The sequence below is a fragment of the Halichoeres trimaculatus genome, unplaced genomic scaffold, assembly GCF_033239565.1.
Source record: "Halichoeres trimaculatus isolate MK-OKI-2021-1 unplaced genomic scaffold, fHalTri1.1 fHalTri1_scaffold_10, whole genome shotgun sequence".
NCBI lineage: Eukaryota > Metazoa > Chordata > Actinopteri > Labriformes > Labridae > Halichoeres > Halichoeres trimaculatus.
Genome location: NW_027437187.1, coordinates 11,027,282 through 11,040,936, shown reverse-complemented (window position 1 = coordinate 11,040,936; position 13,655 = coordinate 11,027,282). Strand labels below are relative to the sequence as shown.

Sequence of the window (13,655 nt, the reverse complement as noted above, 5' to 3'; positions counted from 1 at the left end):
TATTTCTTCTTTTTGGTTTACAAACTAAAGGCACCCTTTGAATTATTGTTTCTGGAGTTTCTCATCGACAACTCCTTTCATCCATGTCAAACACAGGAACCTGTGCACAGAATACCCTGCTGAAAGTAGGAGATGTGAAAAACAAAGAAAGCTGAAGAAGAATATAAACATCACATCTGGAAACACATCGACATGTTGAGCACATTCAATTACAACATTGGAAAAAGTCTAGTGAGCATTCAAACCCATGTTGTGTTGGCAATATGAGAATAAACAAACAACTGTTGAGCTGTGAGAACTGAAGAGGACAAAATAAAAAAATAAAAAAAATTAACCTCCACTTTGATTCATGTGGTCAATAAATGGTTCATTTAATCTGAAACATGCTGAAGAAGGGGAAAAAATCAGAGACTGGCTGCATTTGGAAAACAGAAACAAACAGCGTATCATTACAATAATGCTTTTTTTAATAACTGTAGAAAAAAAAAAATCTGTTCCAACACATGTATGACTGGAGAACTGAAACAATACATTATTATTATTATATACATCAGCTCATTTATGAGTTCTTTTATTTATGATCAAACTAGAAAAATGTTCTTCAAACATGCTTCCTGACAGCTGGAGAGATTTGAGTAACCTCATGAGAGTCACCTGTAGTTGTTTTTTGCTGTTTTTTTTTTTTTATGCACTACTTTGGATTTGGCTACATCCATCTGTCCGTCCATCTTTACTCAGGGTTGTAAGTCTGTCCCAGGTGTAGCTGGGCCCAATGCAAGCTACACCTTGATCAGGTTCCCAGCCTATCACTGGGCAAGCATGTATGTTTGTACAGCCAATTTAGAGTGACCAATCAACCTGAGGAGCATGTTTTGGACTCCTGGGAGGAAACTGGAGTGAGCGTGTTAAGTCTATACAGAAAGGCAGCTGTTCAGCTGGGGGATTTGAACTAGGAACCTTCTTGCTACCAGTGTCAGTCAAACTGATCCAAATAATTCCTCACAGTCCTGATGATACAGAATAGCCAAGTTTCTAAAAGTGAATTTTTTTTCAATGGTAATGCCACCACTAACAGCTATTTTAAATTTGACGAGCAGATTAACAGCGTTTTTGTGTTTTTATCATCTTCGAATTTTATCAAAAGTGATACGTTTTTATCCTTTACTCTTTTGAAACAGATTGTGCATGCTTTAATTTCAAGTTGACTGGACTACTGCAACGCACTTTACTCAGGTGTCAGCTGCAAAACCCTCTCTCGCCAGCAGTTAGTCCAGAACGCTGCAGCACGACTTTTAACGTGGGCCAAAAAGCAAGAACACATTACCCCAATCCTCGCATCTTTGCATTGGCTCCCTGTTAATTTTCGTACTAGTTTCAAGATTTTATTGTTTGTTTTTAAAGCTTTGAATGGACTGGCCCAACAGTATATCAAGGACACCATTAAAATCTTTGCTCCAGCATTTGAATCGAGGTCCTAGGGCCAGCTCCAGCTGCCTAGGTGCCTAGGGCGAGACAGGCCCCAGGGGGGGACAGGGCTTTCTCTGTGGTCTGCCCCCACAGTGGAGCGTTTTATGTCTCGTCTTAAGACACATTTTTATTCCCTGGCTTTTAACATTGCGTGAGTTTTGTGGCCCTCTGTGTCTTTTATTTAATTTACTACGTTTAACTTTGCCTTTTAATTATTTTACTTTATTGATTTAAAGCATCATTTTAGATTTATGCACTTATTCCATTTGTTTTATTGTTTTTATGATTCTGTATAAAGCATTTTGAAGATGTTTTTGTTGTTAAAATGTAGTATACAAATAAAGTGAATTGAATTGGATTGGATCTTCGTTTTCCCCTTTTTTTTTAATAAAACATATGCTGGGTTGAAGTGCATCACCAAAAAGGTGAACTATTCCTTTAACTGCTCAGTGCAAATATAGTCACACGAATGTCACACCATGTAACCCACATTTTGAGGACCTACTCATATTTAACAATAAAGGGGTAACTTATAGGTTTAAGAGGAGATTGATCCAGACGAGTCATTTCACCCCTCCCACAGTCATCGACACTGAAAAGGAACAACACGAGCGTACAGACACTCGCTTATAAAATTACAGGCATTTATAGTTAAGATGAGTTCTTGTTTTGGAAATAAGAGGAAATCTTTACTGTGCAAAGAAGTCAGGCGGTGTTAATGTTTTACATTCAGAGGAAAAACAAGTACATGAAGACACACTGAGTCTAACAGCAAGCAACATCAGAAACACGTAGCTCAAGATGCTGCATTTCTTTATATTTTTACGTCTTATTTAAGCTCAAGTTTAGCATCTGGTCAGTAAAATAGCCACACAATGTCATTAGCATAAAAATACATCAGTTTCTTTACATTTTGAAATTCTACCTAAATAGAGCTGTACACAAAATATTAGAAAACATAGATCTCGTTGCTTTCTTTTCACATATTTAGAATATCGAAAAAAAGAGTCCAGGCACAGTTCACACTTGCACACATCTTTCCAAAACGTTGTATCTTTACATGGTTTTATGTAAAATGGCTCATGCTGTCGGAACAAAACAGCGACAGATCACATTCTTTATAAATCCAGGACATTCACAGGACACGTATAAGCACGGTGTGTGTGTTCAACGTTTAAAGGTACATGCAAGTGCTATTCAAGATCTGCATGGCGTCATACCCTGCTTCATTCAAACATTGTAGTGTGCTCGAGAGAAAGGTAACAGACGGTGACAAAGTGCAGAGGTAAAACAGCGGTAACTAAAGAATTAATATGGCAAAGAGGATTCATTCCTATCAAAGAGAGAAATTTGTTAGAAAAATCGTATGTATAATGAAGATAATCTGTCAGCTAGCCAGGATAGAGAGCGAAGCCACAACACCAACACTGAGAATTTGTAAGTTAGAGAAGTTATCAACTTTCCAGTAAATGTTTTTGTATCCTGACTTTCAAACTGCATTGAGTAGCTAAATAGTTTTGTTAGCCAGGAAGTTTTTGAGTGCTAATGTTGGCTGTAATGAAATGAAACAGATATCCAATGCTTTACCTCAAAGTGACACTAATTCCTCAGGATTTTCACCCTTTTAGGTGCATTTTAATTTTTAGAGGGTGAACTGATCAGTTTTGAAGTATCGACTTACAGAATCATTTATAGAATTTGCAAAACTGTAACACATTGAAACAACATGACAAAAAGTCTAGAGAGGACATTAATGGGCTAACGGAAATGATGAAGGCAACATTCTGCTTAAGGAGTGTTTATGAGTTCAGGACATAACCTGCGCACTTTGACCTGAAATTAGAATAAGTGTACATAAAAGGTAAAAGGAGCAGACTGCAAGACAATAATTCACAAAGGAATATGCTTGAGTGAACTAACAAAACCTTTTATGAACATGTTTAGCTACAGAAAGAGCTAACCGAAGCTATGGGGCAGAAACCACAAAATAATCGCTCATGGTGTGTTTTCATGACCGAGTACTGAATTCTCAAAGATGACAGAGAAAAATAAGAAGGGAAAAGTAAATATCAGAACCTGTCTCATCCTCTTCTGAGCTACGAGTCTGTTAGCTAAGAGGTATTTTGGCAAAAACAGCTTTAAGACTGATACAACGTAAAGGAACCTGCTTGATTTGCTGAGTTGAAAAGTGTTGGTTTGTAGGCACTGGATAAAGCCATCGTATTACAATCTGCACTGTGCTTGTTTCAGAGATGACTAGCCGAGCAGGTCAGTTCAGCGTGGACATACAGGAGCACGATATGGGGTGGGTGTCTTTACCCAGCAGGTAAGTGAACGATGAAGTGTCAGTCCCCCAAACCCTGCAGTAACAATTTTCCATTTACGCAACATGAGTGACCTAATCCTTGGTGGATTTACTCTGATTTTGGGGAATACATTAAGAGGGAAGGACAGACTCTGAAAATGCTCCAACCGCCCACTTGTTTATGAATGTGTCCTCACTGGCCTGAAAAATCATCCTCATGCCACCAACTCAATGAGCAAACCTGGCTTAATGCAGAGCAAATGCTTTTGATGCTCAGATGAAAACCCAAGAGACCCCTACTTACATGCATCCATCAGGACGAGCACAGTAACAAACAGAAAAGGGGAAAATAGCCTAATGTTTCTCAGTGACTGCAGGAAAGTAGAGCTTACATATTGGTTTGGTTGTTATTGCTAAAAGATAACATTCGCAGAGGGGCAAGCATGGACTGACTCAAAACCAGGTTTTTGCAACAATCCAATGCATAGTTTGTATCACAGGCAGCCAGACAAGCAGGCGGTTTGGATGCCACGGAGCTCAAAGAGTTAAGCCGGTTCCAGAGGTGGATTGGTTTGACTGAAAATAGACAGAATGAAGGCATTTGGTCCAGTGTCTGTACATAGTCCAGCTGTGGTTGGTTTGAGCGTCATACACTGAGACTGATCCATGTCCTCTGCATGTTTGAGCAGGTTACATGTTTTGATTGTACGCAACATTCAGACTGTGGCCCCCAGGCGCACCCAGTGGCCCCCTCCATGACTGAGTTTCTTCACTTCTTTGCCCGTCTGCTGCGCCCGAAACCACCCAGGTCCCAGGCTCATTATCTCATGGTGGAGGAGGCTCTGAAGTAGGAGAGGAATTTGAAGCAGAGGCTCACCACAAAGTACCAGATGTTTCTGGCCATCTGTGATCGGGCAATGAAGACGCGCCAGATGAGCACCATCAGGATGGTGTTGAAGGTGTAGCGAATGTTCCTCAGCCTGGGGGACAAAAACAATGAAGACATGTCATTGACCTCATAAGGATGACCCAAGTCTGAGGATCTGTCCAACTGAAAGCTGTAAGAGTGAGGGAAAAAGGGAATGTGTACACAGATTACTTCCTGAATCATGCTCTATGTTTACAAGGATTTCCAGGTATAAACTCTCTTATTTAAAAGAAGGCACTGAAAAAGAGAAAATCACAACACTCATGAATTTTACAAAACAGGCGCTGACTCTTACACAGCCCTCAGGACAGTGCTGGATTTGCTTGTGTGCAGCTGCAGATGTGCCTTATGTTAACATCTGGGCAACTCCTCTCTGCTCTGCCCTCCATCTTACCTACAGCTCCTCCATACATCTAACATCTGCACAGGCCCAACACAGCAGAAAGTCCCAACACAAGACTGAAATGACTGCTATGGTGAAATCATTTTGTTACACATGGTACCTGTTGAGACAACTGCACTATTACCCACTGAAAGATGCACGAAGATGTCCCGAAATGCAAAAATAATAAAATAAAACAAAGGGTAGATTTAAAGCAGACAAAGATCAAGATTTGGATCTTGTCATCATTTTTTTAAGTCCCACTCTTCAGCTTTGAAAGCTTAGTTTGTGTTCAACAAATATGATGTAATTTTAAGCATAGGTCACTGACTCAGAGGAAAATTGCCATAAAAAAAGATTGATCATCCAAAGAACCACCCGCCCAAAAACTCTAAGAAGTTTAGTCTTTAACTGTTTCTGCAAAGGGAAGCACAGATTAACTTTGGTTCTCAGCATCCGCGTCCGCAAAAAATGCAAGTTAAAAAAAAAAAAAGGGGTTTACTCAAAAACACTAAGGGATTGAAAGCACTGCAGTATGCATGCCAGGCCTGTAGTTGGCAATATAACTGTAGAGTCTTTCGTTAGCCCTCCGCCAAAGCAGAGTTGACTGATCATCTGGCGCATAAATTAAATGGGTCTTTACTGATTTCAAAAGTGATGCAACCCAATGGCAACCTCCAGACCAAGAATATGAGACAATGGGAAAGTGCTAAAACCTGCCCACTTGAGGCTGGCTTCAGAAGTACCAGATGTCACGCACACACCAAGTAAAAAAAACACTGTTTTCACTACAGAAACAAACCTATTTACAGCCTGCTGGAAAAAAACATTTCCCGACTAAATTTCTAATTTCACTAATGGCACAAAGTGTACACGGGGGGGCTAATTTTTTCTAACTTGACAGTTCAAAGGATATTAAGATTGCACATCCACACCCAATCAGAGGCATAGCTCAGCTCAGGTGACTTGACAGGCGCCCTATGTGATGTCTCCAAACCCCCGTCACTTCCAATATGACCGCAACAGCCGATATGCTTCAAAAGTCCATGTCAGAAACAGACAAGTGATGTCAGGGAGACTATGTCCATTAATCATGTCTATGGGAGCAACAGATTAACATTTTTTTTGAAAGGCAGACAGCAGATTTAGCAGCACAAGAACAACATGACAGTGCCCATGGCAATTTAAGTTGCCGCAATAGAAGTGTAAAGTGCAAAGCAAAGTGTGACGACAGTGTTTACTCTGCTGTGGACACAGCAATGGTGGCAGTGGCATTTCCGAAAATTCCACTCTGGAGGTTGTTCTCAAAAGTTTCCACATTAGGTCAGCTAAAATGCTGTTTTGCTGCAAACCAGAGGCTGAAACACAACAATACCTTTGCATTTCATCATAAAACTGTTGTCATGTTAACAGCCCCACAGACTCTTACTTGTTGAGGTGTTTGCGTGCAGCAGGCAGACCTGACAGCTCTTCATTCAGGACATATTTTTTGGTGCCCATACAGTAATTCTCCATGTACTCTGCCCAGTGCAGTTGTCGGACATCAAAGTTGAACACCTAAAAAACAAAAAAAATAAAAACAGAGAAAGCATTAATGTTTGGTTAAATGAATTCATCAGTGACAGCAAATGTCAGTGATGAGAATCGTGTTTTGTCATAGATTTAGGTACAACTGAATAAGGGATACACCGATCTGATCCTGGTAAAAGCTGGAATTGATTTCTATGGGAATTCTCCGTCTCATTTCAAGGAATAGCAAAAGTGAAATCGAAACTAATATCGGATCAGTTTTAGTAAAGGTCAACACCAGATTTTAATGGCTGACTGGTCTGTCGTACAATTGACTGATAGCAGCTTTGAACTGGCTGGAGGAAGTCATCAAAGACTCGATCAAGTCAAATGTTAAGTTATCTGAAGACAGACTTCATCCACACACTGCTCTGAAACTTGAAAGTCGAATAAACATTACAGTGGTTTAAGATCATGAGAGGTTAGCTTCTGTCAAGAAATAAAAACAAAACATAACCTCTGTTTGAGTCCAGCAACACGTGTAGATTTCTCTGGACAGTAATGCTTCACAATGCCTCTGTTCACCACAAACTGACATCAGCAGAGAATGAATGACTGAGTCTATTGTGAGCAGCCTAACATCAGACATTAACACACTGAGTGAGAAATCTGTCTGCGGTCTCTGCACTGTGCACAGGCCTGTGCTGTGTGGTGAGGGGGAAACGTGGCTGACAGAGGGACACATTGTGAAGTATGTGAAGAAGACGTGACATGATCGCCATCACAGACCTTCCTATCCTGAGGGCTGAGCTGGGCCATCAGCATGGATATGTTGTCATTGTTCCACACCCACGAGTGGCTGGTGAAATACTCCAAGACCATCATGGCTTTGTGGAGGCGGGTGATTGTCTTCATCATCCTGAGTGAACAGGGAAGAGACGCGGAAGGGAAGAGAGCGGAGGAATACGAGAAAGATCATCGAGATGTGTAAAGTTGTTCAGTGATGAAACATAGGAAGGAGGACGATGAGGAAGTAGGAGGAAGAGGGAGGGTTGGACAGGGACTGAAGTAACAAAGAATCACTGATTCTTGATTGAGGTTACACTGCCATTAATCATTTAATTGAGCTGAATTGATTTTCATGTCTGTAATATCATCCAGTGGAGAGTTAAACCAACAGTGCTGGAGTATCTGGACATCTCTTGACCATGAGAGATATTTGACTCATAAACAGAAAAAAACAACACTGAAGAGGATTCATGTTCAGAGGCTTTCTCCTGTGCTGCCAAAATAACCATCTGCTTCAGAAAAGTAGTAACTTTTTTCCAATTCAGTTTATAAACAAAGACTGAAATGAAGAATTTGAGTTTAAAAAAAAAAAAATTTAACAAAGAATCCCGATTTTGATAATGCCAAACAAAAAACCCATTATACTGATTTTTGATTTTTTTCTCCCACCCCTTATAAATACAGATGAGAAAAGTTGATGCAGTTGTAAAACATGGGCAATTCATGTGCAGGACACAAGAGACAAAACTGGTACTTAAAACATTTTTTTGAAGATTTTCCTGATGAACATTTTTGGCCATTGATCTAGATCCCATTTTCATGCATTTTATTGAGTGAGTAGTAAGACAAAAATGTTTCAACCTTTTTCCATTTTACATAGTCTGGTTGGTTTTCTTGAACTTCTTTCACTGCTCTCCTCTATGAGACCCCTGAATATGTTTGAATGCAATACAGCATTCTTAAATCCAGGACTGCACTAAATGCAACTCTCTCGAGGCAGTGGGAGATATATTTTTATGGAGCCAGGCTGCAAGACTTGGAGCGTAGATACTAAACGTTAACTAGACTTCTATTTTCAACTGACCTGATCACTTTTAAACTTGAATAAGCAGAAATCGATTCAGTGTGCTGCAAGGCTCAGCAATAACACAGGACAAGTGTCCATAACAAAACTAACAGCAGTCACATCATGTTCACAAACTGTGCTGTACAGCATCAGTGAGCCAGTTTGTGAGGCTCTGTGCCGGCCAATTTGAATAATTAGATGAGTTAATTGTCTATAATGCCAAACACTGATCTATTAAAATAAAGCATATTGTCTCTGAGCTAGGGATGGGTACCTTTCACATTTAAAACAATATGGTATCAATGCCCAGTACCTAGCAATCTGTACCGGTACCCAAAGGTACCAATCTTTGGTACCTTTTGTATTTATGTGGTAAAAAATATCAATTTATTTATAATAATTTTTTTTTTTTTAATCAAACATATTTACTCTTCAATATATAACCTTACAATGCTGTGTTCATGGCCAGCATGGAAAATTGCCTACTTTTCCACTTCCTCCCAGTCACAAGGATGCATTTAGGTTTCCTTAACATGGTACCTTCTGATTTTACATGAATCGGTACCCGGTACTTTTGACAGGATTCGGTCTGTACCTATAAAAGTACCTATTTTGGTAACCATCCATACTCTGATCCAATAGTTGAGACTGGGGTCAGGATATTCTAGGGATGGGTACCGAATTAGGTACTTTTATAGGTACATAAATATGTGTAGTCAAAAAAAGAGTATTTTATTACTAAACAAATTGGTATTTTTTACCACAGAAACACAAAAAAGTACCGAAAATTGGTACCGCTGAGTACCGGTACTGATTGCCAGGTACTGTATCGTTTCAAATGTGAAAGGTACACATCCCTAGGATATTCACAGTGTGTTGGATATTTTTTGGTTCTGTTGTTATAAAACTCAGTTTAGCAAATGAGGGGGAAGAGCAACACTATGAAGAGGCAACCCCTGATGATGTTAAATGGAGCCAAATGCAAAAATCAAGTTTTCTTGCTGTTCCTTGAGGTGAGTGCCAAAAAACTGAAAGTCCAACAGAAACCACATCCAGTGGCTCACTAATTGTCTGGTCAAATAAAGTACCAAGACAGTTTTGGTATCAGCTGGCATTATTTTTCATTGGTACAATTAGTAAAGGGCATTTTTCTTATTTTAGCAAGCAATGGGTAACATCACTTGTGCGGATTGATCTGAACTTGATATCACCAAAGGTTTTAAAAACAATGTCACAATGCACCAAGTCTCTCATGGTCAAGGGGGTTGTTCAAACTTCCTCACAGCACTTTCAGCAAGAAATCAGATCAAAACAGAAAACTTTTTTTTTCAGTGAGTGACCCAATCAGATGAGGGATAACTGGATTTCAACTGTTTAGGCCAGGAGTGCCAACATGGTACTACCAAACTGACTCATGAGCCTTATCAAGACCGTGTTGATTAACACATGTCACTGATAGTAACGGAAACTTACAATAAAACCAATAAACTTAATTCAATAGACACATCCAGCATGTCACACTGTCCTCCTGTCGACACAGGGAAATCCAGTTAATTATAATTTCTGCATGAGTGTAGATTTAAGGGCTCACATTTGATTTGTGATTTTGATTCATTTCCAGTTGAAGTGATGTGGTAGTATCATTTGTGAGGAAACAAAAGATATCAGTGAAAGATTTTTATGAGGCTTCTGAGTCTTCAAACTGCATCTTTTTGCCATTTAGTTTCATTCACTTTAAAATGATCTCTAAACCTGAAAAAACTCAGCATGAGGCCGTTTTGACTTGCATTAATGCAGCTGTCATCAATAAAAGGCTTCAATTAAATAAGAGGCGTGCTGAATATTGAGCTCTTACACTAATTGATGCAGGTTGAGATGACTCAGATTCCTCTCACCAGATGATTCGAAGGATCGGACAAACATGCACAGGCGATCGGCACACAAGAATAGTACTTACATAAGTGATGACACACCCAGTCAGATCAAATTACACCCCAAATGTGTGTAAGCTGGCATGTCAAGACGATTTCAGTTTGAGAACATAACACGCAATTTTACCTCAAGTCTGAAATCTCTGTCATTCTCAGGAAGAAGGAGCAAACAAACAGCAATCGTTTGACATGCAGTAGTATGGAAGCATGTTTGCTAGGGGAAAAAAGGGAGACTAAATATAATAATAACAATAAAACTATGAACATTATGAGACCCTAAGTCAAGCCTCATTATTTAATTTTTTTTAGGGATTCCCCCTTTATTTCCTAGTCTGGCACAAACAGGCTTCCGTACATTAGAGTTGTATTCAGTGAGATATGTCTGTCTCCAACTGGACACAACTACAGGTGGCCAAGATGTCCCATGGTGCCTCGGGATCCTCCATGATTGGGTGGAAGTTGAGGGGGATGACAGTAATGAATGAAATTCACACTAAGGAAAGTCTTTTGATCAAAAAGTTGTTAAAATAAATCAAACGACTTAAAATGCTCTAGTTGAAGCCATGACCCTGTTTTAACACAGAGTCCAGCTGATGCTGTGAGTTCACACAAAGACAGCAAAGAGCTTATTTCTATTTCCCCGGACCATTCCTCGTGACCATGATTTCAGGTTTCAGTCAGTAAAATCAGAACAAAAACCAAACATAAAAACCACACAGCCAGGAAGGGTGAGCTTGGGGATAAGGTGAGGACTGACTGGCATGGAGGGGGAAAGTGCAGGAGTGGGGCAGTTGCAACCTTACCAGGGCTTGCGGCCCGTCAGCCTGAGATAGCCATCATAGAGCAGAGCTGGGAGCGTGTGGCTGACGGTCGTCCAGTACTGATTAGTAAAGGGGTTGGAGCGCAGATTGACATTTGGCCTTCTGAAGGCCTGCTCTAAGGGATTGGTCTTGAAGGTCATGTTTATACAATATTCTGTAGGAGAGAGATACATGTATAACAGGACAGGGGGGACACAGAGAGGACGAGATGAAGAAGAATGTGTTTCCTCTGACTGCTGAATATAATGCAGGCCCTATGTGTAGTTCTGCCACTGCTGGCCAGTCAGTGGTCGGATACTGAAGTATCAAGGCTTTAAAGTAGATTCCTTTGAATTTGTGACAACTGAGCAGATAGCAGAGGCTTTTTAAAGGGCCAACACCTGTGTTGGGTTCCAAAAGTACCCTCAGACTGAAGACCATCTAAGTCCATGCTCAGCAGGACTGAGATGGCCTTAATGCTGAGGTTTTGTAACCCAACTGAGAATACCATCATTGCAACTAGCAGGGCGTTAAGATTGCAGAACCCATCAGTGACCTCCTGTGGGAGGAGAACAGTGGGTTTTACATTCTTCAACCCAAAACATCACACAAGCATTATGTAACACAGTAGCGTCGCAAATGTGACATTAGGCTGCGACCATGAAAGAAAATAAGTCACAGGACTGAAGTAGCAGGCGTGTGTGTGTGTGCGTGTGCGAGGGGGATTCTGGTGTTAAAACAGCGGGAGAGCGGCAGGTCTGAGTCGGTGACGAGGAGGTTACCTGGGCTCTCGTCCAATCAGCCTGAGGTACAGATCATAGAGGAAGGCCGGAGCCTTGTGGCTCACAGCGATCCAGTACTGATTGATTAGGTGATTGGATGTGAGATTTACATTGGGCCGACGAAAGGCCTGCTCAAGGGGGTTCCTCTTGAATGTGGATATTACATGGTACTCTAAGAGACAGAAGGTTGTTCAACACAAGTCGTCAGTCAACAGTTATACACTTGTTTGTTTGTTTGTTTTCTTTCTTCTGCCCGACAGAGAGCTTTGGTACTGATGGAGAGGAGGAGACAACCTCATCAGTGTTTTAACTGAACTTACCACCAATTACCAGAAGCTGTCAGTCAGGCAAAAACATTTCCCTACTGTGTTCAAATTCTATCAAAATGTACAGGTTGATTGAAATTCATAACTAAAATCCACTGTGAAAATGAATTAGATGATTACAAACTGCAGCTTCACATTTCAATAATGTAAAATAATGTAATGATCGACTATCTTCCTCAGCAGTGATTAAAAAATATCAGAAAATTTTGAACAACCACACCAATTTCTTACACAGCCTGCAGCCTATCATACATACAGTTGTAAACCTAGAGACCTTTAGATGGACTAATGTGTGGTGGTTAATAATTAAATCATAAGAATATTAATTAAATCTCTCTTAATCTATCTTCAATTTTTCAATCAGGAGTGAAATCTGATTGATTAACTCTCAGCGTGAAGTGTCTGTGAATAACGTCTTACTCCTGTTTCAAGGCTGGATCTGCTCCTACAAACATGGATCCATATGGAGCAGCAGAATAAACTAAGGTGTGTCAGATGGTGGATCAGGTTACAATCAGGGTATATTACAGGAGACTCATTTTAACACGCAAGCCTCTATTATCTGTCATGTCTGTATGAAGGCAGTGCTTAGATAAGATGAAGAGATCTCATACCAACTTCACCCCAGTGGAAAGGGTTGATGCCCCCAGTTGTGCAGTTGTAAACCATGAGGTTTCGGGGCCTGTATTGAACAGAAAGGGGTCAGAGTAAAGTCAGACAGATTTGTTTTAAGAACAATAATCTGATCTAAAGGCATATAAAGCAAACAACGAGTGTGCACATCCAACCTGCTGAGAGTCTGTGATCCGGAGTACCACGCTGCTGCCACTGTGGCATTGATGACCACGTCCACTGGCACCAGGTCAGCCACAGCATCGTTTGACGCTCTCATTGTACGAAGGATCCCTTTACCAGCCTACAAAAGGTGCAAGATAGTCAATTCATACCACATCAAACATCATAAAGATCTAAGGTAGGCTGCTACAAACCATAACATGGAAAAACTTCACATAAGAAAACACTCAGCTCAAAAAGTAAAGAAACTTGTGTTTAGTCGAGTACTTCCTGGTTGTAGCAATGCTCCTGTTTATTTCTGCTTTTATTGTGGCTACAACTGTAAGATACATTTGTTAACTGCCAAAAGTCAATGGCAGAAAAAGCCATTTGGAATCGGAAAAGAAGGTTGGGCAAATTTTTCATGGGCCCAACCCACATTCTCAGCTCTTCAGCTCATCCTAGAAAAGCATGTTACTTACAAATGTGGAGCCTTTTAAAAGAGAAATAAACAGGCTTTACAACGGTTTACAAATTATTGCAGAGGAGATTGAAACTCCTTTCAACAAGTGTGTATTAAGAAAAGGTAAATTTGT

The 13,655-nt window shown here is 40.3% G+C and overlaps 1 protein-coding gene across 2 annotated transcripts in view; it reads right to left on the bottom strand.

Moving 5' to 3' along the window:
* Positions 1-40: 40 nt before the first annotated feature.
* The window catches only part of far1 (fatty acyl CoA reductase 1), a 39,168-nt gene continuing 25,553 nt past the window's right edge, over positions 41-13,655 (bottom strand). Inside the window, exons 8-13 of one of the 2 annotated variants that reach the window (XM_074677320.1) lie at positions 13,074-13,201; positions 12,900-12,967; positions 11,960-12,131; positions 7,381-7,510; positions 6,512-6,639; positions 41-4,752 (exon numbers count right to left, since the gene is read on the bottom strand). In XM_074677320.1, the coding sequence (XP_074533421.1) occupies positions 4,593-4,752; positions 6,512-6,639; positions 7,381-7,510; positions 11,960-12,131; positions 12,900-12,967; positions 13,074-13,201 (786 nt within the window). In that variant the 3' untranslated portion in view covers positions 41-4,592. Of the gene's footprint in view, positions 4,753-6,511; positions 6,640-7,380; positions 7,511-11,180; positions 11,353-11,959; positions 12,132-12,899; positions 12,968-13,073; positions 13,202-13,655 lie in introns of both variants that reach the window. The other variant, XM_074677319.1, reaches the window with a different exon arrangement.